The 21,700-nt window shown below is 34.1% G+C and overlaps 1 protein-coding gene across 10 annotated transcripts in view; it reads left to right on the top strand.

Moving 5' to 3' along the window:
* Positions 1–21,700, top strand: part of PCDH15 (protocadherin related 15) — a 910,832-nt gene that overhangs the window by 355,819 nt on the left and 533,313 nt on the right. For all 10 annotated transcript variants that reach the window (XM_018041648.1, XM_018041647.1, XM_005698156.2 and 7 more), the window contains one exon: positions 7,776–7,931. In XM_018041648.1, the coding sequence (XP_017897137.1) occupies positions 7,776–7,931 (156 nt within the window). The remainder of the gene's footprint in view (positions 1–7,775; positions 7,932–21,700) is intronic.

The following is a 21,700-nucleotide window of genomic DNA, read 5'->3' as shown; positions in this document are numbered from 1 at the left end:
GCCACAGGACTGGAAAAGGTCAGTTTTCATTCCAATCCCAAAGAAAGGCAATGCCAAGGAATGCTCCATCTAACGCACAGTGGCACTCATCTCACATGCTAGTAAAGTAATGCTCAAAATTCTCCAAGCCAGGCTTCAGCAATACGTGAACTGTGAACTGTGAACTTCCTGATGTTCAAGCTGGTTTTAGAAAAGGCAGGGGAAACAGAGATCAAATTGCCAACATCTGCTGGATCATGGAAAAAGCAAGAGAGTTCCAGAAAAACATCTATTTCTGCTTTATTGACTATGCCAAAGCCTTTGACTGTGTGGATCACAATAAACTGTGGAAAATTCTGAGAGAGATGGGAATACCGAACCACCTGACCTGCTTCTTGAGAAATCTGTATGCAGATCAGGAACCAATAGTTAGAACTGGACATGGAACAACAGACTGGTTCCAAACAGAAAAAGGAGTACATCAAGGCTGTATATTGTCAGCCTGATAATTTAACTTATATGCACAGTACATCATGAGAAACGCTGGACTGGAAGAAACACAAGCTGGAATCAAGATTGGCAGCAGAAATATCAATAACCTCAGATATGCAGATGACACCACCCTTATGGTAGAATGTGAAGAGGAACTAAAAAGCCTCTTGATGAAAGTGAAAGAGGAGAGTGAAAAAGTTGGCTTAAAGCTCAACATTCAGAAAACGGTCCCATCACTTCATGGCAAATAGATGGGGAAACAATGGAAACAGTGTCAGACTTTATTTTGGGGGACTCCAAAATCACTGCAGATGGTGATTGCAGCCATGAAATTAAAAGACGCTTACTCCTTGGAAAGAAAGTTATGACCAACCTAGATAGCATATTAAAAAGCAGAGATATTACTTTGCCAACAAAGGTCCGTCTAGTCAAGGCTATGGTTTTTCCTGTGGTCATGTATGGATGTGAGAGTTGGACTGTGAAGAAGGCTGAGCGCCGAAGAGTTGATGCTTTTGAACTGTGGTGTTGGAGAAGACTCTTGAGAGTCCCTTGGACTGCAAGAAGATCCAACGAGTCCATTCTGAAGGAGATCGGCCCTGGGATATCTTCGGAAGGAATGATGCTAAAGCTGAAACTCCAGTACTTTGGCCACTTTGTGCGAAGAGTGACTCACTGGAAAAGACTCTGATGCTGGGAGGGATTAGGGGCAAGAGGAGAAAGGGACGACAGAAGATGAGATGGCTGGATGGCATCACTGACTCGATGGACATGAGTCTGAGTGAACTCCGGGAGATGGTGATGGACAGGGAGGCCTGGCGTGCTGCAATTCATGGGGTCCCAGAGAGTCGGACACGACTGAGTAACTCAACTGAACTGAATAACATTTTCAAATGGGTACTTTTTATTTTAGGTAACTTCTTTGAATATGCCGTTAATTATGAAAGTTAAATTTGTAAAGTACACTTTTACCTCTGGCCAGCCATTTATGTTAAGTTTTGCTTCATCATTTAAAAAACATTTCTATAGCACATTACATCTCTTTTCTTTTCACTATCTTCCAGTTTAATTTTTGATGTAATGATTTTTTTAAAATTTGTAATAATAGTATATACGTAGGAAGAAAAATCATGGTAAAATCCTTTCATTATGATGAGGAGTGAATAACATTTGCCTTTGCTTTGTGAAAAATTAAATCTATTCTTATTCAAGTTGGCTAAATATTTATTTTCCATTTAAATTATTAAATAATCCAAATATTGTTGTTTGTATAAAAATCTCATTTTTCCGTAGACTGCATCAGTTCAGTTCAGTATAGTTGCTCAGTCATATCTGACTTTTTGCGACCCCACGAATTGCAGCACGCCAGGCCTCCCTGTCCATCACCAACTCCCAGAGTTCACTCAGACTCACGTCCATCGAGTCAGTGATGCCATCCAGCCATCTCATCTTCTGTCGACCCCTTCTCCTCCTGCCCCCAATCTGTCCCAGTATCAGAGTCTTTTCCAGTGAGTCAACTCTTCACATGAGGTGGCCAAAATACTGAATATGTATGCTATAATCAACACTGTTCACATCAATACATTATTTATTAATGCTTCACTTGGCATTTTGCAACTGTCTGTATAACACTTTTTTTCAAATTGAAAAAAATCTTACATATTTATTTGAAAAATTCTTCCTTTACATTTTACTCTCAACCTTACTTTGCAAAGATCATTTTCATCAACTGGTGTACATATCATTCCTGAACTTTGTGTATGTCAAAATATATTCACACATGTATACTAAAATATGGATATGCAAGTATACATTTAAAGTGGGTTCGATCCCTGGGTCGGAAAGTTCCCCTGGAGAAGGGAATGACTATCCACTCCAGTATTCTGGCTTGGAGAATTCCATGAACTATGTAATCCATCGGTTCACAAAGAGTTGTACGTGACTGAGTGCCTTTCACTTTCACACCATACTAAACAATTGTTTTTAAATTCAGAAAATAGTTTGCATGTCTAGGGAAATATGATGGTAATCACTCTAAATAATTACCCTCAAACAATTTATATACATTATTTTTTCTGATTTGTTTCATGAATGAAGCAAATTAAGAGAATCAGAGGAGATAGAATTGCCATGATTTATTTTTGCCACCAGTTATTAGAAGTAAACTCAGAGGGATGTTATGGGGAGGGAGGCAGGAGGGGGTTTCATGTTTGGGAACGCATGTAAGAATTAAAGATTTTAAAATTTAAAAACTAAAAAAAAAAATAAAATAAATTAAAAAAAAAAAAAAAAAGAAGAAGTAAACCAGAATTTCCCTAACATTCCTAAGTTTGTTGGAGCCCCTTGACTCTCCTAATAGGCTTGGTGGAACTGTACTTGGAATTTTTATGACCATCTTATATAGCAGAATAGAATCTATTCCAATGTGAGATCACAATGAGTGTTATATATTAGCCACAGGGAATTCTTGACTTCATCATGATCCATTATGGTTGGAATTTATTGCAAGCCAAGTTCTATCTATGCTACTAACAGTTGCATAGGGAACTAAAGTTGTTAGTGACAAGATTTCCAGGTGACCTGATTATTTCTAATTTATGGGCACTTAGCAGGACTAACTGGGGGCTCAGCACACTGCATTTGATTCTCCTCTTGCAAAGATTATGACCTTTCTGATATGGAATGGTTTTATAGGTCTCATTTGCAATGTTTACAAGATAAATAACTTTAGAACATAAATTGTCACCTGATTGTCTTCCAGAGGTTTGTCAGAGAGGCTAATAGTACAACTATTTATTCTGTTATTTACTTTACAATTGAATTAGACAGGATTTTTCTTAAAAAGTCTATGAAGATAAATACTGTAAAACTATAATCCCCTGTAAAGATGGAGATCATCTAATTCAAATTCTTTCCAGAAAATTTCTCAGATCTAGTCTTTCAAGTTATGTTTTAACCTCTAGTGTGCTGATTTTCAGTGATGTGGCTTGACTTTTTGGATAGTTCATTCTTTTCTGTCCCGCTTTAGATTATTAGAAAATCTCTGCTTACACTGAAAACATATGCTTTGTGATAGTTTTAATTTACTATTCTTATTTCTGCCCACTGAGACTACAATGAATAAACTAATTGATCTTTTCATAACAACCATTCAGATGTCTGATTAATCTTGTGATTTTTAGTTTAGACATTTTGAGTTTTATCACACATTCTCAGAGTAACTAGACTTCATATCCTATTTTAGGCACCTATATAAGCACCTTAAAATGGTGCTTATTGTAATCCACCTATTCCTTCATCAATTATTAATGCATATGAAGTAATTTGTATTATTATTCAGCATTGTATTATTTAGTGTTGGCATGTAAACTCTTCTTTTACTCATCCAAATTTTATAATTATATTTTCATATTAATGTTTGTAGCCATTTTTATTATATTTGGGCAATTAAGTTTTTTTCTAATACAAATAAGGTGATTTTAATTAATTATAAAAATTTAGCATTTTGAAACTTATTATTGACTCATTAAAATGATTTTGAACTTTGTTTTGTATCATTAAATGTGTTATGTATCCTTCTGGGCTTGTGGTATTCATGGTATTCACAGCTTTTTATGCACATGACTTTAATACCTTTATATATGTTAGTGGTTCAAAGTGAATTGGAGGGACTTCCCTGGTGGTCAGAGGTTAGGCTCTGCACTTCCACTGCAGGGGGATATATTCCATCTCTGGTTGGGAAATTCATATCCCATATGATGTGTGGTACAGCCAAAATATTTTTTTAAAAAGTGAATTAGAGAAGACATTAGATTAGAACTCAAAGCTGTGTGGCACTTCATTAGAGACCTTACTCCATATGATAATGATGCTTCTAGTTACTTTTTCTAGATGCAATTATTCAATGAGGTACAATACAATTTGACTGCCTTTCTCTTTATTGGCCATAAAAATATCTTGATATTAAACAATGTTTTTTTTCAGGTTTGGTATAGTTTCTACAATGTTCTTCTCCTTATAAATGTGACATTTTTAATGAACCAATTCTAGCTTCTGGTAATTATTGCTGTATCTTTCTGTGAATGCATGCTAAGTTGATTCAGTCATTCCAGCTCTTTGCGATCCTATGGACTGTAGCCCACCAGGCTCCTCTCTCCATTGTTCTCTTGGAAAAAATACTGGAATGGGTTGCCATGCCATTTTCTAGGGGATGTTCCCGACCCAGGGTCGAACTCGCATCTCTAAGTCTCCTGCATTGGCAGATGGTTCTTTACCACTAGTGCCACCTAGGAAGCCTGCTATATCTTTAAATTGGTTTTAATCCAAATATTTAATATATTGTTTTATAATCCAGGATGATCTGTTTGTATTTTATAGATTCTTTTTTTTTTTCTAGACTTTTTTTTTTTTTTAATTTTAAAATCTTTAATTCTTACATGCGTTCCCAAACATGAACCCCCCTCCCACCTCCCTCCCCATAACATCTCTCTGGGTCATCCCCACGCACCAGCCCCAAGCATGCTGTATCCTGCGTCAGACATAGACTGGTGATTCGATTCTTACACGATAGTATACATGTTAGAATGCCATTCTCCCGAATCATCCCACCTCTCCCTCTCCCTGTCAGTCCAAAAGTCCGTTATACACATCTGTGTCTTTTTTGCTGTCTTGCATACAGGGTCGTCATTGCCATCTTTCTAAATTTCATATATATGTGTTAGTATACTGTATTGGCGTTTTTCTTTCTGGCTTACTTCACTCTGTATAATCGGCTCCAGTTTCATCCATCTCATCAGAACTGATTCAAATGAATTATTTTTCACGGCTGAGTAATACTCCATTGTGTATATGTACCACAGCTTTCTTATCCATTCATCTGCTGATGGATATCTAGGTTGTTTCCATGTCCTGGCTATTATAAACAGTGTTGCGATGAACATTGGGGTACATGTGTCTCTTTCAATTCTGGTTTCCTCAGTGTGTATGCCCAGAAGTGGGATTGCTGGGTCATAATGCAGTTCTATTTGCAATTTTTTAAGGAATCTCCACCCTGTTCTCCATAGTGGCTGTACTAGTTTGCATTCCCACCAACAGTGTAGGAGGGTTCCCTTTTCTCCACACCCTCTCCAGCATTTATTGCTTGCAGATTTTTAGATCGCAGATATTCTGACTGGTGTGAAGTGGTACCTCATTGTGGTTTTGATTTGCATTTCTCTAATCATGAGTGATGTTGAGCATCTTTTCATGTGTTTGTTAGCCATCCGTATGTCTTCTTTGGAGAAATGTCTATTTAGTTCTTTGGCCCATTTTTTGATTGGGTCGTTTATTTTTCTGGAATTGAGCTGCATAAGTTGCTTGTATATTTTTGAGATTAGTTGTTTGTCAGTTGCTTCATTTGCTATTATTTTCTCCCATTCAGAAGGCTGTCTTTTCACCTTGCTTATAGTTTCCTTTGTTGTTCAGAAGCTTTTAACTTCAATTAGATCCCATTTGTTTATTTTCGCTTTTATTTCCAGAATTCTGGGAGGTGGATCATAGAGGATCCTGCTGTGAATTATGTCGGAGAGTGTTTTGCCTATGTTCTTCTCTAGAAGTTTTATAGTTTCTGGTCTTACATTTAGATCTTTAATCCATTTTGAGTTTATTTTTGTGTGCGGTTTTAGAAAGTGATCTAGTTTCATTCTTTTACAATTGGTTGACCAGTTTTCCCAGCACCACTTGTTAAAGAGATTCTTTTGTTTTTTTACATTTTTGGAAATTTAGTGTAAGTAAAAGCTAGTTTGCATTTTATGTGTTACTATGTTCCTAGCACAGGATAAGTTCGTATAATACTTATTGATAATTATTATGATAATTCTATCATATCAGCATTTATTGTTATTTTCATTTTTAGAGATGAACAGACTGAGCACAGAGAGACTTTGCATCTAGATCGCATGATTCATAGGTTATGGGACTACAACTGCAAGCAAAGTGGTACAGCCCCGACAGTACTCAGCCATGCGTTCTAGGCACAGTGCTAGTTACTGTGTAGAGAGGTTAAGTCATGACCAAAACAGCATCCCCAGCTTTATGAAACTTCCAATGCAGTAAAGAGAGACAAACTACAACAAATATATAAAATGTATAATATGCCATGTGGTGCATGAAGAAAGCAGTAAAAAGAGTAAATAAATAGAGGGGAAGTTGAGAGGAAAGAGCAGATTGGAGGCATGGCATCCTAAACAAGGTGGTCAGAATAGATCACACTAATAAAATTATATGCAAAGATAATTTTATAAACTCAAAAAAGATTTTAAAAATGACAAAGAAATATTTTGTGTCATTACTTTGTATATCTGGAGTCAGAGATGCAGGTGTGTATCATACTCCTGCAAGCGCTTGGTCAGCACCTGAGTAATAAGTGCCTCCTTGATGAAAATTCTCTCTTTGTAGAATTGCATCATAAGATAATTAGACAACTTAGCACCTATGTTTATGTTTAAAATGTTTATGTTTGAAATGTTTATGTTTAAAATGTTTTATGATTAAAATTTATGTTTAAAATGTTTATTGAAATGCTTAAAATGACAAAAACTAACAACGGTAAACATATCATTTTAAGTTTTTACTTAGACCAAGTGAGCTATAGATTTATAATGGAACACATACTATAGATTCATAGTAGTATACATCCAACTGCTATAGTAAATCTATATTTGCAAGCATGAACATGGGATGATCATCTCATATGTGTGTGTGCATATAAGACAAATTATTTTTGGAGAGAAGAAAAGATTAAAAATAAACTTTAACTGTATAGATTTAATAAATTTGGGTTGTGAATGGATTCTCTTCTTTTGGTTATCTAATTTTGGTTTATATCAGATATGAACTTATATCAGATATGAATTTAATATTTTAGAAAAATATAAATGCAAATTTTATAATCTCTCTACTCTATGTATATTATCATTTACACATTACTTTTATAAATTAGAAGCTTATGTCATTGCTTCTTTGACTTTTTAAAGGCCCAAATTTGTGGCATCCCAGCAAATCTCAGCCATTACGTTTGTGATTGTGTTCATTGCTAGTCCTCTAATTGTGAACAGAATGCTACCTGAGATCCTATTTTTTTTAATTGAACAATAAAGTAATCATGATTGTCTTCTCATCCATAAAACAGTATGAAATGGATCAATTTTTATAGATTACTATAATTTAAAAGTAAAGTATAGAAAATTTTATTAAATAAGTACTTTGACAATAATGAGAGACTTCAGTTTCAATTGTTTTTTTAAAAAGATGCAATTTCTGTGTTGCAGCCTCCAATGAATATACACTCTATCGTGGTGCAAGTTCAGTGCATCAACAAAAAAGTGGGCACTGTTATCTACCATGAAGTTCGAATTGTGGTGAGAGACAGAAATGACAACTCACCCACATTCAAGCATGAAAGCTACTATGCCACAGTAAATGAGGTCAGTTTCTTTCCACTTTTCTCTGTTTCCTTTTCATCAATATATGTAACTGACTGCATATTATGAATATTTTGAAATCAACCCTCTGTAATAATAAAATAATAAACTGTTTAGAAATACCAAGAAAACATTTCAAAAATAGTACTTTAGAAGAATAAGGTCTAAATGACTTATAATATGGTTTTAGGAATTCACTTTGATACAGAAAAAAATAATTATTTATAATAATGACCAAAATATTGATATTTGTATCATCTTGGACTATTTAATGTCTGAATCTATATACATACATGGTTGCTAAGGTTTATCAGCAGCTATTCTTATTGTCAGACATGACTGAGTGACTTCACTTTCACTTTTCGCTTTCATGCATTGGAGGAGGAAATGGCAACCCACTCCGGTGTTCTTGCCTGGAGAATCCCAGGGACTGGGGAGCCTGGTGGGCTGCCATCTATGGGGTCACACAGAGTCGGATACGACTAAAGCAACTTAGCAGCAGCAGCAGCAGCATTCTTATTGTAAAATGAGACAGACTAACTTTTTTCTTTTGTATCTCTGAGGTGGTAGCTGTAATTAAGTATTAGAAGAAAATACATATTTAAGATTTTATTAATTTAAAGTCATTTCCTCAATTTTAAAATCAAGTTTTGGCACATTAAAAATAATTAAATATATCCTGCATCGAACCTAGACATACAGTATTGTAAAGTAAAATAAAGTAAAATTTAAAAATAATAAAAATAAATATAATTAAAAACTTAGTTATTATAAAAATGCTCATCAAATTACCTAAAAAATATTTAAAAAGTAGTATTACTGATTTTATTGTGCTGTGCTAAGTCATCTCAGTCGTGTCTGACTCTTTGCAACCCTATATACTGTAGCCCAGCAGCCTCCTAAGTCCATGGGATTCTCCAGGCAAGAATACTGGAGTGGGTTGCTGTGCCCTTCGCCAGGTATCTTCCCAACTCTGGGCTCGGATCCACATCTCTTATGTCTCCTTCATTGGCAAGCAGGTTCTTTACCACTAGAACATTCTTTTTTTGTTGTTTGTTGTTTACTTTTGTTTTCCTTTTGAGCCAAAATCCATAAGCCAACAATCCTTTTAATCTTGTTTTTTTGAATGGTGACTATTATATTAATTTTGGGCGATTCCATTAAATTATAAAATGTTTCTAAAGTATCTCTAATATCTATTATATGTAATTTAGACACAAAAAATGAACTACATTTTTAATAGCCTCTACTTTAGCAAATCATATTCCATGATGTCTTTTTTTTAAATCTTAAAAATACATATCTACTTTATAAGAGGAAATCAGTACACTTTGAGCATTAAAACAGCATTGTGCCATTAACTTCTATATTATTTTTGAAATTATTTAAAACGTGTCTTGTTTACATCAAGGTGCTTCTCTTCCCTACAATTTAAATAAATGATATTTTTCATAATCTGAGAATTTCTAGATTTTATTACATTAAAAAATAAGCTTTTAAAAGTTTAACAGGCAAAGCTACCTGTCAGTCAATGCTCAACCTTTTTGAGCTACCTTTTACTTAACAGATTTCTGCTAAAACAGACAAATGCTAATTAATGTAACTAATCATGTTGCATAATAATTATTTAGCATTTTATTTTAGCATCTAAACTATATTTTTTGAATGAGCTTTTACTTTGTTTGACTGCTAGTTTTATTTGAATATAAACTGAAAGATAAATTATCTTAGGCAACAGGCCTGATTTTAAAATCCAGTCTTGTACCATGTTTAACTGTTCTTGGATACATGTCTTTATTTTCTAAAACAAAATTTATAAAGTTCAATTTGCATTCAAAGTATTCTATATAATTTGACTACTTCTACCCCAATTCCAATTATTTTTTGGCACCTTGCTAAAAACTAACTTTTCCAATACTATTTTAATTGTATCATTCTCCTATTCAAAAATTGTATGATTTCTCATTTTATCAAGATAAAGATCATCTGTCTCCACCAGCTGACTTTCGAAGCCTTCTATTATGTGATCTTTTGTCAATGTATTCTTAAGTTCAGTTCCTCTCTGATAATACACAGATAACTTCATCATATCTTACAAATATACTCATTTCTTTGGCTTTACCCACACTGTTCAAATTACTTAGAAGGTAATCCTCCATACATTGCAAGTCTCCAAGTTTTATTCATTTTTTGAAGTTTAACTCATGACCAATTTCCATTTCCGATTTCTATACTCATCCCAAGCTATACACAGTCATTGATCTTCAGTTTCTCCAAAGTCTAAACTCCTATGTCGTCTGGTTTAATGCAATTAGAATGATACAATTTGTAGAAACATTAAACATTTTATCTTAAATCTTATTTGGAGAGGTAAGATTTCTATACAAAACAGCCTAATTATGTTTTTCTCTCAATATGTTTCCCAAAACCAATTGAGACAATCCTATCACACTGATACTATGGTCAGATTTTCTATGGTTTGTTTCTGTGGAACATGTGGAATTGACATTTTCCGTCACTGATTTTGTTTGTACTCTCTCATATCAATTTTCTTGTAAAGAATATAGAGTTTATTTAAACACCAAAACATAATTATAAAAAAAATGAAATTTAGCTATTTTTCTCATCTTATTTTTGAATAATTTTTAGTTTAATTGTCTTGAATGAGTTTATCTATGTATCTTTATCTATATATTTACTCTTCATCGGGCAAATATATTGCAATTTTATATATACCAATATATATTTATATGTATGTGTGTATACGTATGCATATATATATATATATATATATATACTGCAACTACAGTGCTACCTGTAAAATAAAATTAAATAAAATGTATTTTGGAGAGGTTCGTGACATTGTACAGGAGACAGGGATCAAGACCATCCCCATGGAAAAGAAATGCAAAAAAACAAAATGGCTGTCTGGGGGAGGCCTTACAAATAGCTGTGAAAAGAACAGAAGTGAAAAACCAAGGAGAAATGGAAAGATATAAGCATCTGAATGCAGAGTTCCAAAGAACAGCAAGAAGAGATAAGCCTTCTTCAGCGATCAATGCAAAGAAATAGAGGAAAAGAACAGAATGGGAAAGACTAGAGATCTCTTCAAGAAAATTAGATACCAAGGGAATATTTCATGCAAAGATGGGCTCGATAAAGGACAGAAATGGTCTGGACCTAACAGAAGCAGAAGATATTAAGAAATGATGGCAAAAATACACAGAAGAACTGTACAAAAAAGATATTCACGATCCAGATAATCACGGTGGTGTGATCACTCATTGAGAGCCAGACATCCTGGAATGTGAAGTCAAGTGGGCCTTAGAAAGTATCACTATGAACAAACTAGTGGAGGTGATGGAATTCCAGTTGAGCTGTTTCTTTTTTTTTTTTTTTTTCTGTTTTCCCTTTTTTTTTTTTTTAATTTTTATTTTTTTAAATTTTAAAATCTTTAATTCTTACATGGGTTCCCAAACATGAACCCCCCTCCCACCTCCCTCCCCCTAACATCTCTCTGGGTCAAATCCTGAAAGATGATGCTGTGAAAGTGCTGCACTCAATATGCCAACAAATTTGGAAAACTTAGCAGTGGCCACAGGACTGGAAAAGTCAGTTTTCATTCCAATCCCAAAGAAAGCAATGCCAAAGAATGCTCAAACTACTGCACAATTGCACTCATCTCACATGCTAGTAAAGTAATGCTCAAAATTCTCCAAGCCAGGCTTCAGCAATACTTGAACCGTGAACTCCTGATGTTCAAGCTGGTTTTAGAAAAGGCAGAGGAACCACAGATCAAATTGCCAACATCCGGTGGATCATGGGAAAAGCAAGAGAGTTCCAGAAAAACATCTATTTCTGCTTTATTGACTATGCCAAAGCCTTTGACTGTGTGGATCACAATAAACTGTGGAAAATTCTGAAAGTGATGGGAATACCAGACCACTTGACCTGCCTCTTGAGAAATCTTTATGCAGGCCAGAAAGCAACAGTTAGAACTGGACATGGAACAACAGACTGGTTCCAAATAGGAAAAGGAGTACGTCAAGGCTGTATATTGTCACCCTACTTATTTAACTTATATGCAGAGTACATCATGAGAAACACTGGACTGGAAGAAACACAAGCTGGAATCAAGATTGGCAGGAGAAATATCAATAACCTCAGATATGGAGATGACACCACCCTTATGGCAGAAATTGAAGAGGAACTAAAAGCCTCTTGATGAAAGTGAAAGAAGAGAGTGAAAAAGTTGGCTTAAAGCTCAACATTCAGTAAATGAAGATCATGGAATCCTTTCCCATCACTTCATGGCAAATAGATGGGGAAACAGTGTCAGACTTTATTTTCTTGGGCTCCAAAATCACTGCAGATGGTGACTGCAGCCATGAAATCAAAAGATGCTTACTCCTTGGAAGAAAAGTTATGAGCAACATAGATAGTATATTCAAAAGCAGAGATACTACTTTGCCGACTAAGGTCCGTCTAGTCAAGGGTACGGTTTTTCCAGTAATCATGTATGGATGTGAGAATTGGACTGTGAAGAAGGCTGAGCACCAAAGAATTGATGCTTTTGAACTGCGGTGTTGGGGAAGACTCTTGAGAGTCCCTTGGACTGCAAGGAGATCCAACCAGTCCATTCTGAAGGAGATCAATGCTGGGATTTCTTTGGAAGGAATGATGCTAAAGCTGAAACTCCAGTACTTTGGCCACCTCATGTGAAGAATTGACTCATTGGAAAAGACTCTGATGCTGGGAGGGATTGGGGGCAGGAGGAGAAGGGGACAACAGAGGATGAAATGGCTGGATGGCATCACTGAGTCGATGGACGTGAGTCTGAGTGAACTCCGGGAGTTGGTGATGGACAGGGAGGCCTGGCATGCTGCGATTCATGGGGTGACAAAGAGTCGGGCACGACTGAGCCACTGAACTGAACTGAACTGAACTGATTTTACTGTATGAAAGATTGCAAGATATTTTCCATGCTGTTTCTTCTTTCAGTACAAAACATACAATTAAGTTAATTATGATTAGAATGATCTAAATGTTTTTCTAAAAATAAAAATAAAGCCATTTGAGGTTTAAGAGACTGTTGGTGTCAAAATATTTTACACTTCATTAAAGTCCAAATGACAGTTATAAAGTCATCATCACAGATTTATAAAAGTGTCTTAAGGTCCTGATTAGTCACTCTCCTTATTCACTGTGAGAAAATTGAGACCTGGAACAGCACATGAATTGCCTACCAAGGTTTTAAATTCTTTTTTTGTGAGACATAAGATATTGAAAGTTTTTTTTTTTTTTTCTCTCTCTCTCTCTGGGTAATTGGAGACTCTTAATTAATTTTGGACAATTGTGTCATTAAATAATTAGTCTGGCTGGTTTGAAGAACAAGTTATATAGTCTAATTGTTGCTGATCATTCTTAAGTAATTTCTGGAAGATAAATATTTTCTGGCAGTGACGTCTTTGATAACACATGCATCCCATTTATAAACATTCCTTTTGACATAATAAAAGTAAACAAGGACAAATCAAGGCAAACATGTTTTTTTATGCTTGTGAAAAATTAATCTCAGGGTAATAGAAAGGTTATATTTGTCCTGGTCTTTAATGATCTCTTTACAGATAGGGCAATATTTTTAGTCAATATTAATTTGTTCTTTTTATCACCTTGACTATCACCCTAAATGTACTTTGCATCTGTGACATGCTGTGATTTATTGCAGATAATTTGTTGGTACTTTCTGGAAGAATGTTTTCTTGCATTTTGCTTGACAGGTAGGTGGTATACAGTTAAGAAAGAAAGAAAGAGAAAGGAAAGGAGAAAGGAAGAAAAGAAGCATGTATTTTGTAGTACTCTAGTATTTACTGTTGAAAAAAATCTGCATAAAAGTGGACCCATACAATTGAAACCCATGTTGTTCATGGATTAACTGTATATATAAAGCTTCTGAACTGTATTTCTTTAAGTGTCTAGGAGCTCAGAGAAATACAGTTCAGATATAATTGAAAGGTTGGACTCAAGGAATTTGCCAGTGTTCAACTATTTTTGACCTAGAAAAATGGCAATTCATATTCTATAAAAAAAAAAAAACTGTTTTAAGTAAAAATCCATGCTGCTGTATTATTGCAGTGTTTATATTGTGGTCTTTTACTAGTCAAAAATGCACACTTCATGTCTGTTATCAGTACTATTGTCTCTTGATGGTGTTTTGAATTTATTTAGTGAACTGTTTCTATCAGTTTTTGCTTAAATTAGTAGTCCTTATTTCTGGATTGCCACTAAATTAACTATATGGAGTTCTGCACAATAAGCTTAAATTAAGAAAGGACAGAATTAAGGAAGGACATGAAACTGAAAAACACACTTCAGGTCAGATCCTGAAAGGCACCATCCTGCTTATTCAGTTCTCTGATGAAAAAGAAAAAAAAAACATGATGTGGATAGCTAATTTGTGAGAATTATTGACCATGAGTTAACAAAAATAAAATTTTCCTCCTTATAAGATATTTAAACATACATTATTATATGTAATTAAAAGATAACACATAAAATGTATAAGGAAATTGCACATCTTCTCTCTTTTCTTTCTTAACATTCTTCAATATGTTTCTATAATATTGCTTTTGGACTCTTGTCGCCCTATATACAGAGGCAGTACTACATGGCTGTTTGAGGAGGTTTGGATTCACATAATCTCTATTATTTCCAGTCATGCAAAATATAAATCCTCTGTTTCTGATTGAGGGAGATTAGGTATATGGGACTAATTATTCTCTTGAAGATAACTAGAAGAGGCAAGGAGATATAAATAAACAATAAAAGAGACAAATTAATAAATAAGAGGAAAATAAATCATTAAATAAATAAATATATCTACAAAAAGACATTGAAGAACTAACAAGATAAAAAATAAAAATTTGAATATATAGAGAATAAAAGGAATTTTCACAATGATGAGGGTTCAATCTACCAGACACTTGTAGCAACTGTTAATACAATTTCACTTCATAACATGGCCTCAGCAATTACCAAGCGGATACTGAAAGAATTAAAGGAGAAAAGAAAAATCTATTATCATAGAGATAATTTGAAAACACATTTAAAACCTGTGGTAGGTAGAACATTAGTCACTCAAAGATGTCCTTATCCTAATCTCAGGCAGAAGAACTTTACAGATATGGTTAAGGTTATGGATGCTAATCAGTAGATTATGCCGGATTATCCTGGTGGGCCTAATCTAATCACACAAGCTCTTCAAAGGAGAGAAATTTCTGTGACTGGAGTGTCAAAGGAAGAGGATGTAGTGAAAAATATGAAACAGAAAGGAGAGTTGAGATCAAAGAGAATCAAAGAGTAAGAAGAAATTAAGCCACCTTTGCTGCTTTTAATGATTAATGAAGCCCTCCATAAGAAAGAGCTGAGAACTGAACTTATTTCCAGAGTCTCCAGAAAAGAATCCAGCCCTACCAATACTTTGATTTTAACTTGGTGAAACCTGCCTTCAACTTCTAACTTAGCTGTGAAATAACAAATGAATACTAATTTAAGCTACTAAATTTGCATTAATTTATTTTGGTAGCAATAGATACTTAATGTAAAACCACTCCCAGTGATTCACAAAATAGATAAGGGAAAAATAGCAGTAAGAAAATATACTTGAGCTATGGTATTAGCACCACTGACCTGGTAAGTTCTTATGGAAGGAACACTATACCTAACAACTGCAGAATTAATTCTTTAAAGTTACATGAAGTGTTTGCAAGAATTTACCAAATGTTAAGCTAGAAAGGAAGTGTCAACATATTCCAAATGACTGAAATTACACAGAGTATGTTTTCTAATCACAACACAATTGAGCTTATAATCAATAAAAACACAGAATTAAATTAGAAACTTCACACTTATTCTGAAAATGACATATAAAACTCGCATTATTCCTAACTAATATTATTGCATATGTAGAAACCCAATAGTATTTACATGTAGATTATCATAATTAATAAATGAGCTTAGCAAATTTGAGGGCAAAGTCAATATTAATTTTTTAATAAAACTATAACAAAGAAGCAAATTGTAACAAACAAGAAGCAAATTGTAACAAGTCATTCTCTGATCATAGCACCTTCAATTATATCAGTTTACTCTAAATTAAATTAAACTTTTAATTGAAAAGAAGTACAATTCCACATCTTGGTAAAGATACAGAGTAAACACAACTTCTATACATTGTTGGTAAAGGAGTAAATTTGGACAATTACTTTGGAGATGTGTTTGTAGTTTCTACAAAAGATAAATAAAAAGATATCTTATGACTAAGCAATTCTGCTCTTCTGGTATGTATGTTCACCAAGTAACATGTACAAGAATATTCACTGACAATATTTCCATAATAGTCAAAATCTGAGACAACTCAACTGTCCAACTATGTTAGAGCCGGCTTACCATTTTTAATTGCATTTATCTTGAAAAAATAAAAATTTCTCTGTGTTTCAGTTTCCTCATGTGAAAACTAGAAATGAAAATATTAGGACACCTACCTCATGTGGTTTAATGAATATTGCAATAAATCTTAAAGTAGAAAAGAAAAAAAAAAAGCCCACAGATTTTAGTGTACAACATGTTACTTGTATGTTGTTGTTTAGTCACTAAGTCATGTCTGACACTTTGCGACCCTGTGGACTATATATAGCGCAATACTGAAGTGGGTTGCCATTTCCTTCTCCATGCTGTTACTTGTCTATTTTGTAAATAATTTTAAAATACAATCTAAAATGAGTTATCTTTATGTCACTTATTTAAACCCGATATTATATTTACATGTGTTTATGTGTGTGTTTAATACCAGGCTTAAATAAGTGATACAAAGATTTAAAGTGCACATATTTATGTGTGGTGGTGGTGGTTTAGTCTCTAAGCTGTGTCTGACTCTTTGCAACCCCACGGACTTTAGCCTTCCAGGCTCCTCTGTCCATGGGATTTTCTAGGCAAGAATACTAGAGTGGATTGCCATTTTCTTCTCCAGGGGATCTTTTTGATCAGGGACCAAACCTGCATCTCCTTCATTGTGAGGTGGATTCTTTACTGACTGAGTCACCAAGACATTCATATGTGTATGTGTGTATGTGTGTGTGTGTGTGTGTGTGTGTGTGTTTTGAGTTAAATTTGAGAAGAAGCTTATACATGATAAAGTGTTTTAAGGAAGGAGTAAAAGTTTTCCAGATTATTATGATTAATTATATAGGCTAACAAAGTGGTGATGACAGAAAAAGAAGCCCAGATTTAAAAACAAAAACCAAAACAAAAAAAACTTGGAAAATATGAGCTATGTGAATTACAGTACATTTTACATAGCCCTAGGGGGAAGTTATGTATTTATGTGAATTATAGTCCCTTTTTTCGTAACTCTAGGGAGAAATTATGTTTTAATTTGTATATGACTGTGATACTACTTAACATTTACCTTAGTTTTTGTGTCCCAGCAACGCTAAGTTATATTAAATAATATTAATATGACTCCCCTTTAACCAAATGTCTTCATTTTCCTCAATAAGTTTTTTCTGCACAGAGTTATGAAGTTCAAATGTCAAGGGTCCTAAGAGAATCCCAGTCAATTTAATAAATTGTGTTTGGTCAAGCTCTCTAAGTTCTTAAGAACAGGAAACTTTAAAGGATATTTCATAAATCTAAATTTAAAATGCCATTTATAATTTAGGAAAGTAAAGGTTAGGAGTGGAAATAATCTTGTTTTTCAGGAACAATCAAGTTGTTTCATAACTATTAACATTACAATTATATCACAAAGTTATGTCCTGGTTAACAGTTTAAATGTCTATAAGCTTTAAGTTTTGAGTAATTTTAGTATTTATTTTTCTTCTCTAAATTTTAGCTATTACTCATTAGTAAGTAACTTGACACATTAAAATGTGTTCTTATCTAAAATTTGTTCACAGGCTTCTGCATAGACCTTCTTGCTAGTTTAGTGGCCTCATATATCCTGATGTTGACTGGAATTAGGTCAGATTATAATGATAATGATAGATTCACTCTAACAATTATCATTTATGAGTGCTAAGTTTTTCCATGAAACATCTTGTTTAAAACTTACTTAAACCTACCCACAAACTCAAATTATTTTATTTTTTTCATTTTGCACAATAAAATGAGGAAATACTGGCACAGAGAAGCATTTATTAATTTGCCTAAGATTTCACTGCTAATAAGTGGCAGATTTAAGTGAGAAACAGAGGCAGCTTCATTCCAAAACTGAGTGTTTGGCCACTATATTTTGCAAATACATCAGGCAAAAGAATGATAGTACTCAGAGACATGAAGAAAGAATAGGGGATAAATACAACCATTAAACTGAATAGTATTATTACTAATTTATTATTTATTTTTATTTTTTGCTGCCCTGGATCTTCACCACTGTGCACAGGCTTTGTGTAGTTGCCACAAGCTAGGGCTGTTCTCTAGTTGTGGTGTTTAGACTTCTCATTGAAGGTGCTTCTCTTGTTTCAGAGCATGGATCCCAGGGCACGCAGGTTCATAGTTGTGACACAGGGGCTAGCTGACCTGCAGTATGTGGAATCTTCCCAGATGAGAATTGAACCTGTGCCCCCCACACTGTCAGACAGATTATTAAATGCTGGACCATCAGGGAAGTCCTAGGTAGGGTTCTAAGAGAAAGGCACAAAGCCGTTGGATTCACTATAACCTAGGTTCTGAAATAGTGTGACCACTTCCTCTCTGCACAATCACAGAAAATTGATTAATTTCTAATACACTTAGCTTCCTCAATGGAAAAACATAATATTAATTTCATTTATTGATTCACTTATTGAAGATGAAAGGACACAAAGATGTTAAGTGAAACCAATGGTTCTAGGTGTGTTCTAGGCACTCATTGAATGGTAAGAATGGCAATGGCAGTGAACTTTCTAATTATATCCAGCAATCTCTGCTTTTATCCATTCATGCTTCCCACAATTTAATTCTCAAGGTAAAATACACTTGAATATTTTCATTATGCAATGTTTTTTGGTTGGAATATTTTGTAAAATTTTATTTTTGTTTTTGTGATCTGTTTGAGATAATAATTATACATCTCATATTCATTCTAACTATATTGCTAGTACTCAATATTTTTTAAACTAAGGAAAAAATAGTGTAGCAGAAAAATTAAAAATTATGAATAGGACTGAATCCCATGAAATACTGAGACTAACAAATATAGTTCTAAACTTCATTCTGTTCCCTGATGGGCACTTTCCTTAAGGTATATTTTTTCAGCTTCACATCACCAAAGATTCTCTCTTATATTTTCTCCAAACTTTGTGAGATTAGTAATCTTGAAAACCCCCTTTAATGCACCATGATGGGTACTATAAAATATCTTATTTGTGACATAGTAACTATAGAATATAAGACAGATTATAGGATGGTGTTGAGGTATCAGATTTGAACAGTCAAAAGAGGAATATATATATAGCTTTTATAGAACACTTATACATTCATGATGAATTATAAAAAATAATGTAGTGATGAGCACATACCAACTACTTGTAGATTAGTAGACATATCATGTGAAGAGTACTTCATGGTAGCTGGTAGAAATTTTACTTTAAATGCTGTTATATCTCTTTCTAACACAGCATTATTGTGCCTTTCAACAATACCCATTAGGTTAATGAAATCACTAACTTTTTTTTGAAAATAGACTCTGAAATGATTTTTTGCCTTAAGGTTTTTGTGTATGGTTAAAAACATTTTAGTGATCAAACCCATCAGCAGGAGCTAAAAGCTGAACTTCAGCCAAATTAAATCATAGAAAAGAGTGGGAACCTCTCTCTCTCTTTTGTTCTTTCTCTCTTTCCTTACTCTTTTTCTATCTTATATTTTGGTTAACAGTTGGTTCAAATGTATGTCAAATATTTATAAGAACTAAATGTAATATAAAATTTTATCTTTAAAATATTTTTATAATAAATGATATGTTTAAGTCTTGGACTTAGTTAAATACAAATGATTATGGAAATGGTCTGTTTATGTTCATATTTTCTATCATTTATGTAAGCAACATAAGAAATATTAAGACCTAAGTAACATTTTTATAGAAGTAGTGAAGTTCCATATAAACCCACATCCATTTTCCTCTATCCTTAATGTGTTTCATTGGTATGGTACATATTTTAACAACTTGTGAGCCAACAGTGAAGCATTACTGTTAACTCAAATCCATATTTTATCTGCTGCTAAGTCACTTCAGTCGTGTCCGACTCTGTGTGACCCCATAGATGGCAGCCCACCAGGCTCCCCCATCCCTGGGATTCTCCAGGCAAGAACCTTGGAGTGGGCTGCCATTTCCTTCTCTAGTGCATGAAAGGGAAAAGTTGAAGTGAAGCTGCTCAGCTGTGTACGACTCTTCACAACCCCATGAATATCCTATTCCTTATCAAACCTGGACTCAGCATTTTTATTAGTGATTTATAAAACACTGATTTGTTTAAAAAAAATTGATGAAAATACAAATTTCAATGATTGGGTATATTTTCTTCCTTCTTCTCTTTGCCCCTTGAGCATGTACTGACATGCTTTTTTAAGACATTATGGAACCCACTGCTGCTGCTGCTGCTAAGTCGCTTCAGTCGTGTCCGACTCTCTGCAACCCCATAGACAGCAGTCCACCAGGCTGCCCCGTCCCTGAGATTCTCCAGACAAGAACACTGGAGTGGGCTGCCATTTCCTTCTCCGATGCATGAGTAATACACATTGGATTGCTAATGAAAATGTTAGGATGCTGAAATGGGAAATTTAGCAACTTATTGAATAATTTGCTTGCTTGCTGAGAACAAATTTTCTAAAATGCAGGCATGAACTAAATTGATTTTTTTGTCGTTATGTAAAATATCTCAAAATTATCTTTTCTTTGGGCTAAACATAAACTATATTTGATGGAATGAATCATCCAAATTGTATCATTTCAGTTTAATGTATATTTTGGCTCTGTTATGTGCCAAATTATATTTACTTCCTCTTTCATTGGGCTTCCCTCATAGCTCATTTGGTAAAAAAATCCACCTGCAATGCAGGAGACCCTGGTTCAATTCCTGGGTCCAGAAGATCCATTGGAGAAGGGATAGGCTACCCACCCCAGTATTTTAGGGCTTCCCTTGTGGCTTAGCTGGTAAAGAATCCACCTGCAATGCAAGAGACCTGGGTTGGATCCCTGGTCTTCTCTTAGCCTATTATAAAGCCTATAAAGTAAATATAAGACAAAATAATAATGTTAGAAAGTTGTGTTGAGAATTATAAGAGATAATGCTTTTAAAATATGTAGTACAGGTTCTGGCCATCTTTTCTTGCAGGTCAATTCTGCCCTGAATATATGTTTTTTAAAAATGATTATAATTCTATAACTATTTTTTAAAAATGAAGGAGATCTTAAAAAAATAAAATGCAAAATAAATTAGTAAACAAGTGGGAATTAATGAGACTTTTTTGCCTGGGAAATTCCAGGGACACAGGAGCCTGACGGGCTACAGTCCATGGAGTCCTAAGAGTCGAACATGACGGAATGATAACACGTTGAAAATTTTTTCTCACAATGGGGAAATATCTGAATCTATCCAATTTTAGTTTTTGCTTTCCTGATTTAATTTTTAGCTCTGTGCTATTCTTTCACATTTCATTGTGACTATATCATCTCTTTCCATTTAATACATGCATTTTTGAACATCTGTTTTTCTCAGAATCATTTTGGTAGATCT

Source organism: Capra hircus, chromosome 26 (genome assembly GCF_001704415.2).
Source record: "Capra hircus breed San Clemente chromosome 26, ASM170441v1, whole genome shotgun sequence".
Lineage (NCBI taxonomy): Eukaryota > Metazoa > Chordata > Mammalia > Artiodactyla > Bovidae > Capra > Capra hircus.
This window is presented reverse-complemented; position numbering and strand designations above follow the sequence as displayed.